Below are 24,094 nucleotides of genomic sequence, written 5' to 3'. Positions count from 1 at the left end.
CCTTTTTGGAACATCTACCCTACTGAGAGACGCATAGAGCTGAACTGGCAAATATGACAAGGAACTTTTAGTTAACTTTAGATGTGGCTCTTTATTAAATCAGAAGGACAATTCACTCTGTATTTAAAGAACAGTTTTGTCTGGCATCAATTTAAGAGCAACTCATCTGTTTGCAGGAATTAATGAGCAAAATTTAGGTTCTTTCTTGTGGAAATGTTTCAAGTCTGACATTGATTTCCCCAAAGACTTTACTTAAATTCTTGGATTAATGTAATGTAAAGACAGATATTTCCATTTTGCTCTGGAAAGTAAGGATGAATACAGTGGAGAGAGAAATCTCAGAAAAGAGGATATACAAGATGGAGAAACCAAACAAGAAATTTAATTCCATGAGAAGTATAGTCTAAACATGAATAAAACTGGACAATTGTAATGTTTGCTTGTTTACATTTGACATTTCTTGAGCTATTTGGCAGCATATAGGAATTGTATACATAAACCGGGCATGTTTTTGAATTTAAACTGCTTAAATTCTCTGACTTGAGAAATACATTTATTTGTATACTTGCTCCTGAAGAGTTAAGGACAACATTCAGCATTGGATTTCTTCCCTTTCACCTGATCATTTTGCTTCATGCAGCAACAAGAGATGTCTACAGATTGGGTCCTCAGAACTGTAACTTCTCTTGGTATGAAAGAGGTTTGTGGGTTTCACTCAATTGAGTTTCCATTTTCCTCCTACAGTAAAAGCACTTTACTTTTTGAAGAGCTTCATGCTGCAACTGAATTTACTAAAAAGAAAACTGATCAAATTATTTCCTGCAAGTGACCAGATTTTTGCTGTCTCAGGGAAAAGAGTGAGTTCAATAGTTGTAAGAAATCTTAAAAGATGTACCTCAAGGAATCTTCCACTTATAATGTCACATCCTTTAGAAAATAGAGCAAGTGTTTGCTACAAAAAATAATCCAACTTTTTTATATAAAAATATATATATATATAAAATTCTCTGAAACTACCATTTTACAGAGTGATTATCACATCACCTGTTTTGTTAATGCCATGTGACAATCTAGGAAAATAAACCACAGTTTTCGTATATCAATGTAATACTTCTGTTAAAAAATACTGATCTCAACTTACTTATTGTTAGTTTACAAATAAAAATGTAGATATTGTAAATTAGGGTAAGCAAAAGCATGCAAATCTATAGATTCTATATCTGAATTCCTAGATTAGCATTAAAACCAATCACCGCAACAAATACCTCAACAGTATGCCTTGTGTGCAGAAAGGAAGCGATACTGAACATTCAATGCCACAACTGTAAGGTTTTCGGAGAAGCACCTGTGGCAGTTTCAGCAGTTTCTATATGGAATGCTCCCCCTTTCTAGGATTACTTGAAAAAATCAAGTCAATTCGAATTACGTAGCTGTAAAACATTGACATGTGTAGTTTTTACAGTTTCAGAATCTTCTGTTTGATTTAAACGGGCAATGGTGCATAAACAGGAAACTTATATCATAAGGGATCACATATTTGCAGGCAACATTAAGATTAAAAGTTACATTAACATACATAGAGTGCAGTAGCACGTTAGTCATTGTGTTTAAGCCATCACCATGTGACCACCTTAACAACGAGACACAGAGCCTTTCTGGCTTTTAAACATTATTACTTTCATGCTGAAGCCAATTTAATTGTCAAGTTCTCTGATGAAATTTAAATAGTATGGGCTAAAAACTACTGATCAACTCATGGCTTCAGTTACTTTAAATTTAATATGCTGTATCTCAAATGAATTAGTACTATGCTTATACAAAAGTTAGCAGAGACAAGGATTAAAAAGGATCAGAACACTATGTCCACAGTGAGAAAAATCTTTTCCTACAGACATCATCAGTATACTAGCCTAAAGTTTCTAAAGCAAAATATTTAAAATGCTAAACTTAAAATGTTTTAACCCTTTGGTGTCCAAGTACAGAAGTTGCAAAATAATTTTTTTAAATGCATGTTCTTCAGATAGTGGTAGTAGAAAAGGGAAAAACACTCTTAATTAATGGCCTTTTAGATTTGCTGGAGAAGTTGTGAAATGTTTTGGTAGAAATACATACTGGGCTTCTACACACAGACATGAGAAGTTGGTGCCAAATTTTCATTTCACATCCAGTGTCATGGTATAATGACGATTAAATTTTAATGAAAATTATTTTAAAACTTTTTAAACCATTGGCCAGATTCTCAGTCTCCCCTCACATCCCCACAAAGAGTGTGCTAGAAGGAGGAGTGGAGCGCCATTCTACTAAGGCAATTCTCATACACTAATCTATGTCAGGGCTACGGTAGCTTATGAACCATGGAGCTGTAACATTCAGAAGAAATTGACAGATTTTCCACATATGCTGTATTACACAATAAGTGTTTCCTAAGCACTGTTCAAAGACAAGATAAATGGGCCTACAATAGTTTTCAAAGTGGTAATCTGTTCACCTAAGCAATGCACCATAATGGAAAAGACTTTCTCCACTAAAAAAGAAAAAGATCACAAAGACTTCCCAGATTGTCGACAGCAACGCTCAACAACAAAACCTTTACAGCATCACCACAGTACTTTGCCAAATTGATCCCAAGGAACATTCACAGGAGAATACTAGAAGTTATAGAGTAAAAGAGAAACCCAGGCTCCAACAGAATACCCACTTGATACAAATGCAACTGATGAAGTACCACCATTTCTGCTCTGTCAAATACATGTACCAAAGTTAAACTGGATGATCTACATTAGCAACTCAGAAGAGAGTAAGTATTATTACTGCTGCTATTCAGTGACTAGAGACAGATTAGGAATTCAAGTTAGACTTATTTCCATAATGGAAGTGTGTTAAGGAGGTGTCATCAAAGCAGAAATTGCAAGGAGTGTTTGTTTGTGTCTATCGAAAGGCAATAAAGTTGTATTTTAAGTCTCAAACCTACTCAGGAAAGACTACTAAGCAAATAGTTCTCAAAAAAAATCAAGATAAAACACAAACCTGAGAAGCTTAGTAGTAAAAATGCTGCTGCAAAAGAAGCAGAGCTTTTACATGCCACAAAGGACAGGCTGTGCATGGTTTTCGACCATCACCTCAACACTGCTCAATATACACAGAGAAGACCATTGGCAACATATGGATAGACAGTTTAACCAAGAAAATTTCTCGTGTCAGAAAGCCTGAATCAGGTGCTGTGGAACTCCCTTGGACAACAGCCTATATAAAAACAAGTTATACTAGAGGGGACTTTTTAATATAAAAATTGTTCTACATGAAGTAGAACAAATTATATGATTGACGTAGGTCATCTTCTTAGAGAAACTTTTCTTTAATGTCAAGTGAAAGTGAAGAAATAGATATACAATGCAAAATTGGACCAATGGCAGTTAATTACAGATCAAATGATAGATCCACTAGTTTCCACTAGCAGTGAAAGATTTTTAGATTCAGAGAACACTGGAATATCTTCTGCAACAAGATGAGTGGATGTGATTATGTACATTTAATCTGACAAAAGACCTTTTGGGTTCAAAACTTGCAAGGTTTAGGAGCAAGATTTAGATGAGCAAGAACTCTCTCATGACAAACTCAAAGAAAACCAAACCAAAAAAACCCCAATCTCTGCCACATACATAAAACAAGACAGAAAAAACAAACTGTTCTAAAATATGAGTATTAATATACTAAAGCAATGGTTCTCAAACAGTGGCCAGTGAAGCACTTCTAGGCAGTGGGCAGATATGCTTTTGTCAGAGATAAAGCATGTCAGGTTTTTATGCAAGAGATACCTCCTGCAAACTATAATGAAGTCAGACACAAAAGGTTTTTCAGAGCCTTTTTTGACCAATTAAACTTAAAATTTCTATGTTTGCATGACTGCTTCATGTTTTTCTTTGCCAGTTGTTTCTCTGGAGTAAGTTCAGTCATTATCAAACCTGTTGAGAACACCAAAATTAGAACTGCAGACAAAAACATGACAAAACCAACCTGGCAAAAACTACGTAGAGATTAAAGCAACAGGGGCTACAGTGAAATATGGTATGAGTTTAAAATCATGCACTCAGGCAGAGGGTATCAGTAGAACAAATACAGCAAATTCTACCCCTTCTCTTATTGTCACAGGCCTATAAACAGCTAGTCAGAACCTGATTTTCATGGGCAACGGTGTATTTCCCCACCACAGCAGCTGCTAAAATAATGCCCTACTGAACATTTTCAAATCATTATTCTCTTGGTCATCCTGAGGTCTCTGTTGCAAGTAACTATCAACTTATTTTACAGAAAAGTTCCCCTGCATCTGGATTAGTCCATCTGAAGAATTGCATGTTGAGAACAAGCCCAATACGTTCCATCTTAAAGTCCATTTTCTTAACAAGGAATCCTAAAAACACTACAAGAAGCCAGAGCCATGATCACCAACATCCTTTGAAGACAGAAACCTACTACCTGTACCTTCAAGTAATCAATCCAGTAAGTATTTAAACCTCACTAGAGCCGGGGGGGGGGGGGGGGGGGGGGAGCGCTGTGGGAAATCTATCAAATTACCACACAGCAGCATCTAAACTCCCTTTTCTAAGCAAAAGAATCAAGAAATGTATGAGAAACTAGCTTACAATTCAATTAGGCTTATGCCAATATACTACATCTTCTCCACTGGAGTTCCAGGCAGGTGCATGGAAAAAAAGTTTCTGTTGTTGCTTGGATGGAGGACTTCCTTTCCTCTATGGCAGGGGTTCTCAAACTTCATTGCACCACGACATCCTTCTGACAACAAAAATTACTACATGATCCCAGGGAGTGGAGCCAAAGCCCCACTGCCCAATCACCTTCAGTTTCTGACTTGACTACAGCTATCAATGAGTGTGACTCTCCAGCCTTAATGGACTGTGATGTAAGAAAGCTTCCAATCTTAAAGCACCCATTACTCCAAAATGAAACAGCCCCCACTTACCAGAAGAGGCCTCCAAGAGCACATTAACCTGGTGGTCTGTTCTCTCTACTGAATAGAGTCAGGTTTAAGGTTACTTATTTTCAAAAACTTCCTTGAAATTGGCCCTAACAAGATCCGTGTAACAAAACTGAGTTTGATTTCAATTGCACCTTCTTGATAATGTCCTAAATTACTTTAAGTAACTCAGAGGTATAGATGCCACAAGGAAGGTAAGGAATTGAGTTTGGAAAGGAGGTACCTACAAGATAGACCCTTTTCAAACTAAGGACTATGTAGTGGTTTATCATAAATATGAAACACTGTGCTAAGAAGTATTTAAATGAAAGTGAGATGGAAAATAATAAGAATTAGAAGTATTTGGGCATAACAAAACTAGTATATTCTTCTATACTGAGTGTCAGTACTGCCATGTATACTCTAGTGGAGAAGAAGTGGTGTAGGAGAAGCATTTCACATCAAGAATACTTAATGATAGGAAGCTCCCATTCAACAATGAATTCCAACTTCAAAAAAAAAGGAGGAAGCAGCCAAATAAGAATAATTAAAACCTGTGTGGGGGAGGAATGCAAAAGCAGATTAAGTCAACAGTACAAAGGTGAGGGAGGAAGTTCTGATAAACTGAGGAAGTACTATAAACACCAAGCTAGTAACATAATGAAAGGACTGAATTCATTCACTCAAATGTACTCCCAATCTGTTCTGTAGCCAAGGATAAAAGATTGAGGTGAAATAGAAGTATTAATTATGTTATAACAAAGGGCCTACAGGCCTGTAAAATATTTAGTTTAGACAGACAAGGCCACAGGCCTGAAGAAACACCTGATATAAGCAAGTAACATTCATATCCAGTAACTGACCCTAGATCAGAAGTTGTCATAAGATAGAATGCTGCATCAAATATGTGTATCACATTGCTGATATTTAGGAATTATATATTGCAATGTACAAGTTAAAACTGGTTAGAGTATTTTGGGGATTTTGCAGACAAAAGGGTGTCAACAACATGCTAGCCACAAGTTATTATGGTGACTGAGTGATGTAAATCTTAATGAGGGGAATGAACAAGTTAGCCTATGATAAGTGGGGCACCTTAGAAGAAGGGTGTGGAAGTTCAAATAAGGAAAAGGGACTAAAGCACAGTGGGCATCATCATAATTCAATATAAAAGCTATATCCTGGCCTGTGTGCCTTGAGAGAAGGCAGAATGACACCCACTGGTGATGATGGTAACGATGAAGAGAAGAAAGATAATGACTGATACTTCGCGTTTCTCCGCAAAGGATGAAGTGAGTATATGAATGCTCTGATGCCAGAGGTCTTGACCATTCTGAATTATCACAAACATTCCAACCCAGTAAAGTAGGTAGAGATCTTGCTAACCGTATTAATAAAAATATTACAAAGTCAAAAGGCCCTTCCTAAGTGTAAGTATTTTTCCTCTGCACATCAGGGCTCTCATCATATTGAGAACTCTTTTCGAGCTCGAGGCTGAGCCCTGGCAAACCACAGAATGCTAACTGGGAATTAATACATAATCAATAGATCAGGCAACAGTTCTGCTGAGAAAGTAGCTGAAACCTGTGTGTCAACTAGAGCTGAATGCATAAAGTATCATCATGATGTAGGTCATTCACCCAACAGAAGCAGATGTACTACTGATTTCACAGTTTCAAAAGCCACTGGTCTCATTTTGACTTTGGCTATTGACATGTCTATCTCAGCACTTCAATATCTTCCCTTGGAGACCAAATTAAGTTATCCCAAACCAGGAAGGAAAACACTTTTTCCTCTAACTTTTCTTTAATGGCCATAGACAACGGTACTGGCGCATCACTACCAGGCTTTGACAGCTTGACAGCAGAACATATAAACTATTTTTCTACAAGATTTTACAGAACTCTTCTTCAAACAAATGAACCTTTCACTTGTATTTTGGTATTCAAGAACTCTGAACAATATATCTGAATATTTCAAGAACAAACATGGTATGGAAAAAACGTGGAATTTCTTCCGTTTTGTCAATTTAAGCAAAACAACTGCCCTTAGCAAGATTTAGTGTGTTCATCTGAATGAACACGTATCAAACCACGCCATGATCTCAAGTGAAGAGTTCTCTCGCCACCATAGCAGGATACAGATGAAGCAACAATTGGCCATTGGCAGAGGGTCTCTTCCGTCAATCCAACTCAAGACTGAGTCATTGAAGTAGTACAGTGTGGCTGCTCAAATGGCAGTTGCAGAAGTCTGAACTGTTCATACAAACAGGAAAAAGAATGATGTGATCAGAAATGTGCTGATATGATGCACAGATGCAAAGTGCCAGAAATCGTTTCAAATGATCACTGTCAATATAATAACAGCAGATATACTGATGTGTATTTCTTTCCCATTTATCCAACATTGTGTGTTCAGCATTTATATTTGGGTATTTTTTTATGAATGAAATATTATAAAAGTGTATTTTTAGAAGTTATCGAATAATTTGGGTGTGAAAAAGATATATTAACAGGGCAAAAGAAAACCTGGCACCAAGAAGTCTTTTCTTTGTAGAGTTTTGTGAACACTTGCTTCATCATTATTTTTAATGTGCACAATTTTGACAAATATATAAATTGTGCTACTATGCAATTTTAATAAAAATCCAGCAGTTATTATTGATTACTTTAAAAGGTATTATCCACATTAATAAGTCAGTTACACAGCAAACCTTTTCACTCATATGAGGACATTGTGACCACCTGCTTCCCCTCTTCAAGATTCCATAGTTAGAAGCAATCATTTCTATGGATGTAGGACATACTGTGCACAGAATATGATTCAGCTAATATGAGAAAGAAAATACCACCAAAAAAGTCAAACTATTTTCAATGGGGTACATTTAAAATTGTTTTACAATTAAAAATTTACATAGGAATGGAGACCCATTTTTTTTTCATCAATTAGGGAAATAATGCAAATCTTAGTCCAGTTTAGACTGCAACATATTGTATTTATTTTATAGGAGTGGTGAACTACTACGCTGGAAATAAAGTAAACTTAGAGAACTTCAAGAAAGTAAATTTATTCAAACTAAAGTTATCATTATCTGTCCAGCAAGGATAAAATTAAATACAGTCAACATCCGTTAGTTTCCAATTTAACTTAATGAGTAATAAGAATACTGTAAAAACTTATCAAACATTGTGGTAGCCCAAATTAGCTTTTGTACTCAATTTTAAAAGAGCATTATTTCAATTATCAGGCTTTAATAAGAGATATCCTGATGAAAATATTATACTACTAATAGTAGTAAGTCCATAGTAAAACAATGAAGTCTTAGTATCCTTGTGTTACTTCCCAGGCAACACAAGTAAATGATGTGAAATTCAGCATACATTGTATACCTGTTTATATCAGGTGTCTTTATATTTGCCTATCTGCAGTCATAGCTGTATTCTCTGCATCTTCATGCAACTACAGTTTTTAGTAACAAAAACACTGTATAAAGAAATAAACAAGAATTTATTTATAGAAAACAGAATAAGTAGTGCAAATTACTATGAACCAAGGGCCAAGTTCACCACCAGGACCTATGGGCACAGTTAACTAAAATCAGAGACATAATAATTGCTTTACAACATCAGTGTATTTGGTTCAATGTGTTTAATTCTGTATTTAAAAATAAAACTTCTTTTGATCCCATATAATCAATCATTTCATTTACTATATCCATGGTTGAGTTAATTAGTATAGCATAGTGGGAAGAGTCCAATTTTTTCTTCTTTAAGACACAGAATAGATAAGAATAAAAATTTAATACTTAAGGTATTCTGAATTTTCAAGAGGTTACATAATCAACAAGACCATTAACTGTGGGTCCAGATTCAAACCTGGATGCCTAAAAATCAATACCCTTTTCAGATGTTTAAATATGGATATGGCTTAATTTTAGCCATTTAAATTTGAAAAACTATAAGTGAAATCCTGGCCCCACTGAAGTTAATGGCAAAACTCTCATTGAGTTTACTAGGCCCAGGATTTCACTCCATATGAAACTGATGAATCAAATTAAGGCACTGATCCTGGAAACTGATCTACAAACACAAACATGTGGGCTTACACAGAGTCCAACTGCATTCAGTTAGGGTCCATGCAGACTAACAGTCCACAGAAGCAAATGAGATTGAAAAACTGAGGCCTTAGACTATTATCCCCTCAGAGCAGGACCTATTATTTTACTGGTCTATAAAGCCCCATGAAACACCTAAAGCACTGTACAAATAATGAAATTACCAATTTTGTCTATTTGGTAATCTATTACATCAAATTGTCATAAATCTGCACTATTTCTTTTGCACTTTAGATTACATTAGAAAGACCAAAAATAGTTTTGGCTAAAGTTAGATACCCTCTACAAAAGTTTATAGCAATATTTTGCCTACACAGCACAATGACATGTCAATATCAGGAAAGATTAATGCAATGATTTAAATTTAGAGCAGTCTTTCTTAACTGTACTGCTTGTATAAGGAAAATTCTATTAGTGCTATTAGTTTATTTTACTTCTAGAATCTTATTTATTTCAAGTACTTTATAATAAAGTTCTATACCACTTAACATTATCCTTTCGGACAATTTCAAAATCAACTGGTCACCTACTAATTGATGATGATAATTAAGGTTTCCTCAATTCCACAGTAAATTTTAATTCAAGTTTGCCTCAAGCATTCACTTTCAGATGTGTTCAGTTCAAAATGGGGATTTATAAAATTAAGTTTGATTTCAAGGAACATGTCAAAATTCTACTCAGAGTTTGCATAACAATTTTTAATTGAACACCATTATACTAGCAAGACAGTTGTGTTTAATATTATTAACCTGTAAATTATGCTTTCTGGACATTATATGGTACCGTAACAAAAAACTAATTAAGGCAGATTTCATTGATGCAGCATTACAAAAAACAGTAAGATGGAAACCAAAGGGTTAAACAAGAAATTAACTCTGATTCTTACTTCACTTATAACTCAGAGATTCACATTTCAGGTTAAAATACAAAAACACACTAATTATCATTTAAATAATAAAAGCTAGTTCTAATTATAAACAAAGTGCTAAAGTATTTACATTATTATAAGCCGTAGAGCTTATACTCAACATGTCTAGGTGAAAACTGCATCCATTTTGTCCATGCTGTAAGTTGCAAAAGTTTGTGAAATTTTCTGAATGTTTTTGCAGTACATAAACCTTTAAAGAAAAAAGTTAACAGTGCAAATACACAATATATACTAACAAAAGTTATTACACTAATAGCTGAGTGAATCTTTTTTTGGCAAATAACTCTGCTCTAGCTCTTTTGTAAATTTATTCATTAATATGATGTAAAGTGTTGTAATAGATAACTACATAACAGACAAGATGTAAAATTTGGGGGCATTTTACAGAGGTGTGATAAATATGGTTTTAATAACTTAAATATACACTCTGTTTCATATATTGCACTGATTGATATCACTTCAAGTGCAATATTTTTTATTACTAGACATGTTAAAAATCTTAAGTTTTACAATAAATGAACGTCTAACTGAAGTTCTCTTAATAAGATGTTTGCTGTTCTGATTTTTTTCAGTTTTATTAGTATCTGTGTTTGCTATCCTATGTTAGTTAGTTAGACACACAACAACCAAGCAAAAAACCCCACTTACTCTATTTGAGCTCCATGAGCTACAAGGGCACTTATGGAATCCATACTACCAGATCGTGCTGCTTTATGAATAGGGGTTTCACCAACATAATCCTGCAAAGACAGAGCACATTTTGTCAGGTATAACTGCTCCAAAAAAATAAAGTTACATTATTTCTAAACATTCAGTGTCTTTTTCCTGACATGAATTAAAGAAATGGATTAGTAAAGGTAGCCAGTATCCAATTATGAATGTGACCACTACTTTAATAGTGTTGTAAAGGTTGTTCTGGGTTTCTCTATTTTGGATGCCTCATAAGGAAACTAATGCCACGTGATTATGGCAGAAAGAGAAAATTCCTTTTTTCATAAAACACAACTAGCATGATTTCCACAGCAACTCCCAAGAGACCTGGTTCTCCTCCCAAGAAGTGGAGGTGGGGAGCTCTTCTTCCAGGGCAGAATAGTGCCCAGGGCTGGGAAGAAGCTTATAAACCAGGGGTTCTCAAGCCGGGGGGTCAGGACCCCTCAGGGGGTCGTGAGGTTATTACATGGGGGGGTTTGCGAGCTGTTAGCCTCCACCTCAAATCCTGCGTCGCCTTCAGCATTTATGATAGTGTTAAATATGAAAAAGTGTTTTAATTTATAAGGGAGGGGGTCGCACTCAGAGGCTTGCTGTGCGAAAGGGGTCACCAGTACAAAACCCTTAAGTTCACAGGAGCCAACAGTCCTTGCTACTGCCTTATGACCTACCATTCAACCCAGAGTCTCCTTATAGACCATGAGAGGGCTGAATGTCTTATTAAGAGGAGCAGACAGAGGTATGCTCCTTAAATGGGTCAAGGAATTTTTTTTCTCCTGCTGTCCCAGACAAAATTCCTCCAACACCCCTGAGACCATGGAGTGGGGTGGTAATGCCACTCTAATTACAGACATTTAGCGGATTCAGGGAACTACAGAAAATATGATCATTGTGCTTATTTACAGCATTTGTTTAATAGCAAATCCTGTACTTAAGGTGGCAACATTTAAATTATAACTATTATTCACTTGCTACTTTTGAAACACTCTTCTGGAGCGATGAAATTATTTACAATTATATTTAACTAGAAGATGATTGGTTTGTTTTGTTAGATTATGAGGAAAAAAACCTCAAGCATGTTGGGATTTACATCAGACTGGAAAACACAACCCACTTGCCATTGAAAAAAGTTATTCCCCATCCCTGAACTTTAAAAAACCCCGGAATTTTGAAAACTAGCAAGTAAATTTTATTCTTTCGAAAGGACATCTGAGATCAAATTTAAGGGAAAACTAATGAATTCTCCCTACCTCCAAAATCACTCTTTTTATTCGGTACAATACTCTGGATAGAATACCAGATAGAATGGGTCAACAAGAAGAACCAACCTCTCTTTTCCAGTGGCCAATAGGCTGCACAGAGTACAGTTCAATGGCAAGAAAAAAGTACTTCTCATCCATACCCTTTCTATGAGTCTATTGTTACTACAAGGGAAGGCTCATCACACTAAATCAAGACAAGCAAAGCTAGTTGGATAATGAAATTATAAGTCTAGAAATTCAGGTCTTACTTTGAGCATGCTCAGTTATAGCAGATCCTAATTAAGCCCCTTTTGTGACAACAAAAATGCACATTTCTAAACAACAGCTCCAGAGGTTGATGATGGGGTAACTTTTGTGTGGGAAATTGTTCATGTCTCATTGAAACAATCATAGCACAGTCCTTCCTCAAGGTACAAGCTAACCTCTTTCCCTCATGCAAGCCTCTATTAACAGTAAAATGCGACCTCAGTGAATGCTCTACTACCCCATTTGTCTTAACAATTGAGACCATTTGGATATTAAAATGCTCACAAAACTTTTTCTTTTAAAAAATTACATTAGAAGTTAAAGTTGCACAATTAAAATAAAATTTAAAAATGAAAGTTAAAGTTCCTACAGCAAAACTTGACAATATTACACATCCTATTTGTTTTATGGTAAATATTTTACAGCATAAACAGATAGTAACCCTTTTGTTGTTGTTGTTAAAAGCGAAGTATTACAATGCAACTGTAAAATTTCTGATCCACCACTGTAGATTTTTTTTTTTTTAAATCTGTTTATATTAATTGCCACTCCACAGAATTATAATAAATGTTTTCATTGCTGCTAGAACAGGGGTTTTCAAACTTCATTACAGCGCGACCCCCTTCTGACAATAAAAATTACTACACGACCCCAGGAGTGGGGACTGAAGTCTGAGCACACGTGAGCCCCACTGACCCGGGTGAGGTGGGGTGGCAAAGCTGAACAAGGGCTTCAGCTCCAGGCATGGGACCTGTAGTCTGAGTCCCAACATGCAGGGCTAAACCCCTCAGGTTTCAGGTGGTAGGGGTTGGGCTTCAGCCTTGGGCGCAAGCAGTTCTAAGCCAGCCCTGGCGACCCCATTAAAATGGGGTTGTGATCCACTTTGGGGTTCCAACCCACAATTTGAGAACCACTATGCTAGAATATACATGGCAAATTGTTCAGCACTGAAGGAATTTATGGTCATGCTTGCTGTGCATTAATAACCACATTTTTTGCAAAGGCACAACAGTACAAACCTGTAATTATTACTGTTTGTCTCTATTACTGTTAAGAAAGTTCCAGAGTACAAGTTACCCACACAATTTCATTGCCTAATACATCCTCTAACCACAAATAAATCTTAGTCCAGCCTCACAATATAGTAATGAAGATTAACTAGCTCAGATAAAAATCTATTCATCCACCCATATTATGATGATGAAAAATGTAGGTTTTTAAAAAAGTTTAAAGAAGTCACTTGTTGAATTTTATAAGACCTTTAGCCTCGGAAGAGAAATATTATGAAAACAAGTACATCCTAAAATAATCCCAGTCAGCTCCTATTAGTACCAGTTGGAATTTTGATTGAATCATGTTGCATTAACTGGTGGTTTCCATGATTTAATTAGATATGGTGGCTTGACTTACAGTTGTATTTTTTACATTCTTATCTGTTTAAGAGATGCATTGTAACAACAGAATTGTGGTCATGCTGCTAATAACACAGCAACTTGATAAAGACAGTTTTACTGAAAACAGCAGCCAAACCTCAAATCTTGGGAGCAGAAAAATGGGTTATTCAAATCTTCAGTTGAGTTAAAACATATTTACTCTAACGGTCATTATAATTTCTTTATAAATCTCATTTTATAAGACACTTAATCATTAACTGTAGAAAGCATGAGATACAAATAATTAAAACTTTTCCAAACTACCCTTCATTAAGGACTATGGTCCAGAGCCACAAAGGTACTTAGGTCCTTAAGTTCCCATTTTTAGGCCTCACTGTAACCCATAAAACTCCTGCTCAGTTGCTGCCTAACCTTGTAGGCATCTGAACTCACTCGGTGCCTAAGTTTTCAGCATAAATATTTCCTAGGTGCCTATGTTTCTGCCCATGGGCAGGTGTGCTGCTTCCTCACTTCCACCTAAGTCCAAGAGCAATCCACAAACTGGCAAAGGGAAAGACAAGTGAATGCCTATTTTGTTTTCGGGGCCCGATCCAGGTGTGTGGTACCATTCAAAATCCACCCACGTTATAACATTCAACCCAACGACTGGATTACTCAACATGGAAAGTGGGAGAACCGAGTTCAATTCCCCACTCTGAAAGGAGACACTTATTCAAATCCTACCTCTAAGCAGTGTGCTCTAACTCCAGAGCTATGGGATATTTCAATGTGAGACTACCTCAATCTCTGCTGTTGAAGCTTTGGCAGAGTCACTAGAGCAGTGGGGCTGGAACCTGGATCTCCCACCTTCTAAGTGATGCACTAAACACGAGGCTTTAGAGTCTCGCTCTCCACCCTCCCATGGTGGGTCGCTAGCAGAGATAGTCACCTACATCCAGGCTGCAGAGAGGTGCCTATCTCCATGAAAAGGGTGGAGCTTAAGAAACCTCTCCCATCGGCTTGTTTAGGTTGCTCCTCGCCTAGCCAGCTAGCTTATGGGAATCACATTCTAAGATGCCTATCTCTCCCCATTCATTGTGTACCAGGTTCAGACACCTAACTCAGGCTTTGTGGATTGCACCACTGTTCCTGTGACATCTTAGGTGCCTAGAAGTTAGGCACTGCAACGCTCAGCATCACAGCACAAGTCCCTTTGTGGATCCAGAGCTATGTAAGTATTTTTAAAAACTAAACCAATATCAAAGCCAACATTAATCCATACCTGCTTGTTTATGTTGGCCCCTGCTTGAACCAACCAGATCAGGCACTGAGGATGTCCTCCAAAAGCAGCAATATGGGCTGGTGTTTGGGCAAAACGTGTTGTACAGGCATTTACAGTAGCGCCAACTCTCACTAACTGCATTAGACACTCCAGCTTAAAATAGACAAGGGGAAAATAATTTAGAAATTACCCATCAAATATACCCCGATACTATATACATCATTGATTAAATTAAAGGAGAAAGTGGAACAATATCAGTTTAAACTGACCATTAGTGGAAGCAGGCTGAACATGACTAACAAAATAATAAACTGGGCCTTCACCAACTCTTCCAGGTTTCTCAGTCACTAAAGAAATAGCCAAAAGAAATATAATTCTTGAAAAAAAAAAAAAAAAAGTTTTAAACAAATCCAACACCATTAATTTGATAGGGAAAAAACTGATACTTTAGAGATGATTACAGTAGGGATTTGTATTCTGTTTGCTTCTGTCAGAAAAGGTGCTAAGTTTCTGATCTGGAAAGTTGTGAATGCAACTTTAAATAGACACTGTCAAGTAGCATTTGCTAGAATTTTAGTTTTTTGAATAAAAAAACCTACTGTGAACTTAAATGTTTTTAGGAAAGTTTAAAAGGAAAGGCGCATGAAGAGTATGCAATAAAGAATGATAACTAAAAATTCTACTTTAGTATTTCCCTGCAGTTTTGGAAACTCATACTTCAAAAATGCTGAAGAGTATGTGTATTACAATTCTTTCCATTTAAAATGTCTGTAGTGCAGTCACTGGTAACATAGCAAAAGGATCTGTTTGGGTTTTTTGGTTGCCTTTTCAAATATGATCACTTTGGCAGTGTCTCTTTATTCTGACAATCAATCTCATATCATACTATGCTGAAATTTTTAATATTTCGACCTTAAAATAATTCTGAGAATGCTTTGAAAAGATGTCAGATTAGTGTGGGGGAGGGGGAGGAGGGAGTAGCAGAATTGCAAAGGTAATGGCTTAGAGAAAAGTGGTTGGAAAATTGTGTCACGCAATTGCCATAAATTGGTGCCTTCAGGAACAGGAATCACTAGGAAATTAGCTTATGTACAAACACACATTTGTTTTATACTAGGCGGCACTGTACTAGGCGGCACTGTACTATGATTAATTTTATTCTGAAGATTAAGAGCATGTAGATGAAAGTTTTCAAGTCAAATGACTAAAATCAGGCATCTTGGTTTGAAAATTTTAACAAATACATGATCACTACATATATTTTCTAAACTTCAACTGTAATTGGGCAAATGTGTTGTAGCATTAGTGACTGTCCCTACCAGTTTAATAAAAAAGTTAAAATTAAATCTGTAATTTATTAATTTATAGGTTTAGGTTTAAGAGAACTTTGATTACTAACTGTACTTCTCTGCTGAGAAAACAGGATGTATGAACGGCATACAGAAAATAAAACGCATTAAAAACTCTCAGTGGATTTAAGATTGGGTATAAAGGAAATATGGTAACTCACCATGCAACAGAGAGGGTTCAGAGAAGCGCCATAAGAATGATTAAAGGATTAGAAAACATGCCTTATAATGACAGACTCAAACAGCTCAATCTATTTAGCTTAACAAGGAGAAGGTTTAGGGGAGAATTGATTATAGTCTATAAGTATCTACATGAGTAGCAAATATTTAATAATGGGCTCTCAATCTAGCAAAGAAAGGTATAACACGATCCAATCCTGGAAGCTGAAGCTAAACAAATTCATAGTGGAAATAAGGTATACATTTTTAAGTGATGGTAATTAATCATTGGAACAATTTACCAAGGGTTGTGGTGGATTCTCCATCACTGACAAATTTTTAAATCAAGAATGCATGTTTTTCTAAAACATATGCTCTAGGAATTATTTTGGGGAAGTTCTATGACCTGTGTTTTATGGGAGGTCAGGCTAGAAGATCACAATGGTCCTTTCTGGCCTTGGAATCGGTGAATAAAAATATCTTGGGGTGAGCAAAGAAGTATAGTGCTAATGAACCTAGCTCCCACAAACCCTAACATTCAACACGGGAGAAGGTATTCTTTGAAAAGATAAATAAATAAATAGATGCTAAAAAAACTGCAGTAATAATTAAGAGCTATATCGAGAGATAACGAACTTAAAGAGGCTGTAATAGAGATACAGTTGTAGTGGTGGTTTGAACTCTGCAAAATTTGCCCACCATTACCAACACTGGTTTGCCTCCACTAGCGTTTACACACCAAGGCCCCCAATGTCGTTGATTGGTTACCATAATCAAGCAGGGGTAAATAATTTGCTTAAGACACCAGTGACAGCCAGCAGCCCACCTACCAAAGTTACAAAGGTGAAGTTGAGCCAGCATTAGCAACCGTAAGAGATTTTGCAACATAAAGGCTAATATGTCTAAAGGTTCTAGTGAAAGTGTTACTCTTTCATTTTGCCAAGAGCAAAGGATTTTTCTTTTTTTGTCATATAAATCCAGATTACTGGCCTGAAGAGAGGCAGGGAAACCTCAATGACCACTTATTGTGAGTTACACGTAGGTCGCAGTCTGTCAATTCCAGAGAAAAAGCAATGGAATTGGAGAACCAGTGCCCTTCTTCTAGCATTTAAGGTTGATCTGTCACCCACACTAGCATGGTTTCAAAGCCTATAACTTAACAAGGTGATTTTTAAAATGGTTCTTTTTTTTTTTTTTTTTTACTTCTTCTTCTCTAATTTTAAGAAGTCTAATAATAGAGAGGATGAGTTGCTGCACTTCATTAGTCAGAACATGAGGCCTTCTGCCTCATGGACTGAGAGACCTGCTTCTCCGAGTCCCAACTCCATCAGAAAATGGAAGTAGCTGCTAGTCAGGAAGAGGCCAGAACTTTGGTTTCTTTAATAAGTTTATATATATATATATATTTTCAAGTTCATGATATAGCTACTGTGGGGATTGAGAATCAGGGTTAATCAAGGAAGATGGGGAGGGTTCCAGGGATTTACACGACAGGAAAGGTAGGACACTGGATTATGTATTTTTTTGAACAGCCCAAAGAGGAATAGAATTTACTTACCTTAAATTATATACAAGTAAAGTAAAATAGTCCAACAACAACAGTCAAGGATCACTAAACAGTCAAGGATTACAAAAGCAAGAGGCAAGCTGATATGGTCATAGAAAAAATATGGCCAATTAGTCAAGGATTTAAAAAAACAAAACAAAAAACCACAAATATAGAAGGAAAGCATTCAAAAAATCCACTATCTTGGTGCTGTATCCCTGCCCTCAATTGCCTTGTCTGGATGTTGGCTATTTAGAGCATATATTATTTTATATACTGACCTATCTTATAGCTCTGTACAACACCCAGTGTAATTCAAGGCACTATATAAACGAACTAGACAATATTTTCTTGAATACTAACTAATTTGGATGTAGTTGATTTTGTAGGACTCCATTAGTGTCCCAGGAGACAAGCATATCTCAGTTTTCAGGGAATATACAGAAAACAGTGACTGCTCCAGAGGTATCTAAGGCTTGGTCTACACTAAACCCCCAAATCGAACTAAGGTACGCAACTTCAGCTACGTGAATAACGTAGCTGAAGTCGACGTACCTTAGTTCGAACTTACCGCCGTCCAGACCCGGCAGGCAGGCTCCCCCGTCGACTCCGCGTACTCCTCGCGGCGAGCAGGATTACCGGAGTCGACGGGGAGCACTTCTGAGTTCGATTTATCGCGTCCAGACTAGACGTGATAAATCGAACCCAGAAGTTCGATTGCCTGCCGCTGAACCAGCACGGTAAGTATAGACAAGCCCTAAGATAATAAGGAGCAGCTTGGGATTGACTGTGGTTTATGTTCATGAACATACTTCAACACCAAATCCTACCAGTGGAAGTCCGTACTGGCAAATGAGCCCTCAGACCTTATGAATGCCAGGGCATAGTTACCTGCTACTACAATTAATCATACATTTTCTTACTGTTTTTTGTTTTGGAACTGTGCTCTATTTGTAATACTTTCTTAGAAACTAGAATACTGCATTTCTCTTCCTACTACCTTTATCCTTTTCCATTTACAAATATTGATCCTTGTCATCCCTTCCTTACCTCCCTAACCCTCCAAAAAAATGTAGTCTCTTTCTAATAAAATTAAACTTTTCAGTTTGCTTCCTTGTGGAGGCAGTCACCAACAAGACAGTTCTTGTTTACTGATATTAGTCAAAACACCTGATTTTTTTTTTAAATGATCTGTGAAGATAGCGGGGCAGAGTCTCTTCTGTGCCCAGTACCTGCTTGGTGCAGCAGGAGGGAGTGGGTGTCTACAAAGGTGCAAACTGGGGCTCTACAATCTTGGGAATTATTCTACACAAGTCCCAACATACATAAGAAAGCTGTTCTAAGGTTCGCCTGATGGCTTTGGCACCCATAAGGGGTATTCCACCAGTCAGGGATGACCAGAGCACGATAATGTTTCAGCTACATCCCCTACACAGGGTTGAGGGTAGCCTAGGAGCTGGATTCGCACCTCTGGGTGACTACCCCATGCCAGGAGACTCAGTAGCTGGGATGGGAAGATCTGTCACATTTATGGCCTCTTTGCTCTACTGGAGCAGCAGAAAGGGGCTAGAATAGGGAACAGAGTCAGGTCCAGTAATTTAATTTTTTCAGAAACTAATATTTTTAAAATCCACAATATGTTTAGAAATGCAATTAATTCAACCTCCAGTTATAATAATTTTGAACTAGAATAAGCTCCATTAAAGAAAACACAAGAGCAGGAAAAAAAAGTATGTGCATAAGTTCAATGGAAGTAGTAGCTATTTTCATTTCTCAGCAACATGTTGTATTTATTTTTATCTAATGAAAGGTGTTCCAGGTACTTTTGTACTAGATGACAAATTCAGGAACTAATTATCTGATAATGTCTATTTAAAATGTTTTATTTTCCCTTAGCACAAATATAAAAAAAGGTTTGTAATTGAAATATACTACATCAATGTGTACACAAGCTCTTCATAAATCCAGATAGAGCAACGCTCTGCTACGGCAAAGGAATTCACTGAGGTTTAATGACCCAGCTCTGCCCCTACCCTTGAAAAATTGAATTGAGGCTCCTTAATTTACCGGTATCCTGCTTATCCTCTTTGTTGGCTTGCCCTCTTGCCTCTCTCCTCAAAGGCTTAGCCTCCTTTAATTGGACTAATTGCTCTGATTTGTGATGCTGCCAAAAGTGCAGTAATCTAAGAGCACTAAAACGTTAGGTATGTTTTCATGTATCCTATCTGTATGCAAAACTGTATACAAACAAATCTTCTGCATTCCCTTTAGTATTTTCGTTAAAGACATCTGGCCACAGGGCATTTTGCTTACGATATCTAGCATTAGCTTGCAGGCCTGATTGTTCCCTCCACAAGTTCCTTTAAGAACCTTATATAGCCTGACATAAAAAGCAATGGTTTGGAGACACAAGCAGCTGCTCTCTCCCCATTCCAGAAAGAAAAGAGCCAGAATGAGGCTTGCAGACAGAAAAGTCACAAAAGATGGGGGGCAGGGGGAGGGAACCATAACAGGGACTGGAGGAAATAAGGGAGTTAACGTTCAGATGTTTTGGGGCCACCGCACTCCCTCACACGGGGCCACGTCCTGCCCGCAATTATAACACAAAAGTGGCTCAGGGGACCCAGACACGACACAACGGCTGTGGCGCGACGCATCGCGTCCTGTCACCTCCCCGGCACTGCAGTGAGGGAGCCGTCAGGGCAGATCCCCCCGGCGCCGCTCACACTCAGGGCCCCTGGGCCGCGCTCCGCCCAGCGATCGCCTCCGTCCCAACGCACACGCCGGTCGTCATAACACGGGCACCAAAACAGAGCAAAGTCTCCAGGTGGAGCCTGCGCGCGCAAGAAGGACCGTTACTGGACCGGGGGGCGGGGGTGGGTCCTCCCGGGCCCGCGGTAACTCAACCCCCCACCCCGCCCCCGCGCGCTGGGGGAGGAGCACCTGCCCCCTCCTCCTCCCCATTGGCTCCCGCCGCCGCTGCCGGTGACCCCGGCACCTTTCGAAAGCTTGGCCGAGGGCCACGGATCTGTCCCTGTCAATAAAGCTCCCGGGAGGGGCCGGCCGGGACCATTCGCGGCACCGGGCCCTATGAGCTGCGGCGCTTCCTCGCCCCACCAGCACGAGCGGGCTGCCGGGGCCCGAGCCGCCGTCCCTCCCCCGGGCCCGCCGCTGGCTCTCCCCCGGGACGTGGACAGGCCCCCACGAGAGCCCGACGCGTCCCACGTTGCCCCCCGGGGCCGGTGGGAGCGCCCCCACTGCCCGGCCCCTGGCGCTCCCCGGGGGGCGCGGACGGTACCGAGACCCCCGCCGAGCCGGGCGGCGGTTCCCGGGCCGCCCCTCCCGCGGCAGCGAGCACAGCAAGATGGCGCCGTGTGAGCCTGGGGGTCCCGCGGGGCAGCGCCCCCTCGCCGGGCCGGGCCGCACCTTGCCGAAGTGCGCGGCCCAGTGGATGGGTGTCCAGCCGTAGAAGGAGTCCTCGACGGCCAGGTCGGAGCGGGGCGAGCCCTGCAGCAGCGCGCACAGGGTGGGCAGGTCCCCGTCGCGGCAGGCGCGGTGCAGGGGGAAGCGCAGGGTCAGCAGCTCCTCGCTGGAGAATCCCGCCTCCGGGCCGACTCCCAACGACATGGTGATCGGGGGCGACGGAGACTCGAGGCTGCTGCTGAGTCCCGACCGACTCCGAGCACAAAGAACCAGGCGGGGCGGGCGCGTGGCTCCTCCCCGAGCGGCGTGGGCGGAGCGCGCGGGGAGGGGAGCGGTTGGCCGGGAGCCGCGCGAGCGCTGGGTGTTCCTGGGGCTCCTCCCCCTGTCACCGCCTGCAGGCCGCCAGCCGTTGGTGCCGCTTTGGCCCCGGGCCGCGAGCTTGACCGGGAACTGGAGGGAGCGCGCGCAGCATCGGAGCGTTGCCCCTGTGATGACGCAAGGCCGATCCCGCGCTGCGGCCACCTCGCCCGGTGCAGCGCAGGGCCTCGCAGATCAGGGGGCCGCGGGCTGCAACGAGCAGCCCAGAGAAGCGTCACAGGCGCCGCTCCAGGGCGGGTGTGGAACGGTGCCTCAGGCTGATCGTGGGCAGCCTCGCATTAGTTTCAGGCATTCCTGGAGAGTCAGAATCGAACCAAATCTACCCATCGCTAATGGCAATTCACAGCTAGGCAAGGGGGGCCTGGAGCCGTTTGTACAGTGAGGGCGCTGAGAGCCATTGAAGCAAACTGCAAATCATGTATATAATGGAAACCACTTCAAGCCCTGGGATGCGGGAGCCCCCCTAGTTCCAGCACCTGTGCTAGGCACAGTTAGAAAAATGCTGCTTGAGACCGTATCACAATTGGCTTTAAGGCTGTTTGCTTTGTATCAATTGACGTGATGTTGAGAATTTGTGTTTGTCATAAAGTTCTAACTTTTTGACTTTCAGTATCCACTGCCATCAGTTTCGTTGTCGGATCTTCCCATTTCCCACAGCTTTGAACAGCTACATTGTTAAATAGAATAAAGCTTAAAAATAAATGGTTGAAATTATAAAGAAAAAAATGAATTCTGCCAAGGCTATTTATAGTCCAGCTGGTGTTTGAAGTGGTGAGAAAATGCACACTTGCCATCTCTCCTCCATCCAATTGTACTGCTGCTGCAAGTTATATTACGTAGTTACCATAAAATCAATGCTCTGTCACAGCAACCAAACAGAATTCTGGATCCTGAGCAAGAACAGAATTTTGCACTTTCAAAAGGAACATCCATTTTTCAAAATGGATGATATGGTGGTGGCGGTTCCAAGATATTGTGAAAAGGAAAAAGGACTATTGTACTTAAAATGATGAGTGGTGTAAGGTCCCTGGGTATAAAAACTGGCTTTGCAAAATTGATGAATTTATGGCTTAATGTATTTTGTCTCATCAAGCATTTTCAATTAAATATGAAAGGAGAAGAGCTGTTGCTATTCATGTGGAATGTACAAAACACAAAGATGCTGTGAAAAATCAGATTTTTTTTTTTTTTTAATCAAAGAGGACACTTCAGGAAAGTCTAGTGACAGCAGCAGAAATACAAGAAGTTTACCATGGCGTGATTAATCATTTAAGTTATTTTAAAGAAGATTGGGGCAACAAATGGCTTCCAAAACGCCTATCAGATTCAGATATTGTGCAAAAAACCCCCAACAAAACAAAACCCACCAACCCAAGTCTTGTGGACCTACAAAAGCACCTAGAATTACTGAGACGGGTACTGAAATTGCAGCAACTTTTAGTTAATGATCTCAATTTTAGCATTTTTTTTCTCCTCAATCAGAACAGATGCCTCAAATAGGGGAAATAAATGTTTCCCGATGACTGTTCGTTATTTTTCAAAGATGGAAGGGATTAAAAATGGCTTACTTGATTTTTATCACGATACCAATGAGGCAAGTAATGCTATTGTTGTAGGTATTTCAAACATAGAAGAAAGTGACCTTGGTATAAACTTAGTATAAACCACTGTGTGTGGTCTTGTGTAGCTAATAATGTCTCTAAGGGTACATCTTCGCTACCCGCCGATACGGCAGGTAGCAGTCGATTTATCCGGGATTGATATATCGCGTCGTAATGAGACGTGATATATCGATCCCCGAACGCGCTCACCATCGACTCCGGAACTCCACCAGAGCGAGCGGCGGTAGCGCAGTCGACGGGGGAGCTGCGGCCGTCAATCTCGCGCTGTGTGGACCCCAGGTAATTAGATCCAAGATACTTCGACTTCAGCTACGCGAATAGCATAGCTGAAGTTGTGTATCTTGGATCGATTCCTTCCCCCCCCTCCCCACAGTGTAGACCAGCCGTAACTTTGGAAAAAAGTGAGTTTACCAGAAACTAAAACAGCTGAATGACAGAATGATTCAGATTGGATGCAAGTGCAATATAATTCATAACTGTTAAAAATGGCATGAAAGCTATGAGTTTTGACATTGAATGTCTGATTCTGAAAGTGTATAGTGAGTTCTCTTCCTCCACTAAAAAGAGAATTTTCTCAGTTCATTTTTTTGACTGCGTACAAATTGAATAAATGATGTGTCAGTAGAAGAGGTTTTAGAACAAACTGACAAACAGTTAAAAAGTCACCAGGATCAGATGGTATTCACCCAAGAGTTCTGAAGGAACTTCAATCTGAAATTGCAGAACTACTAA

The 24,094-nt window shown here is 39.4% G+C and overlaps 1 protein-coding gene across 5 annotated transcripts in view; it reads right to left on the bottom strand.

The window, feature by feature from the left end:
* ANKRD10 (ankyrin repeat domain 10) overlaps positions 1–21,760 on the bottom strand; it is a 43,110-nt gene extending 21,350 nt beyond the window's left edge. Inside the window, exons 1-3 of one of the 5 annotated variants that reach the window (XR_010597707.1) lie at positions 21,366–21,757; positions 14,886–15,038; positions 10,663–10,754 (exon numbers count right to left, since the gene is read on the bottom strand). Coding sequence is in view for 4 of the 5 variants with exons in the window: in XM_042861436.2 (XP_042717370.2) it covers positions 10,663–10,754; positions 14,886–15,038; positions 21,366–21,566 (446 nt within the window). In the remaining variant the exon portion in view is untranslated. Of the gene's footprint in view, positions 1–10,662; positions 10,755–14,885; positions 15,039–15,154; positions 20,623–21,365 lie in introns of those variants that run through there. The other 4 variants (XM_042861436.2, XM_005302974.5, XM_005302973.5 and 1 more) reach the window with 4 other exon arrangements.
* Between the last annotated feature and the right edge of the window lie 2,334 nt (positions 21,761–24,094).

This window comes from Chrysemys picta, chromosome 1, assembly GCF_011386835.1.
Source record: "Chrysemys picta bellii isolate R12L10 chromosome 1, ASM1138683v2, whole genome shotgun sequence".
Lineage (NCBI taxonomy): Eukaryota > Metazoa > Chordata > Testudines > Emydidae > Chrysemys > Chrysemys picta.
This window is presented reverse-complemented; position numbering and strand designations above follow the sequence as displayed.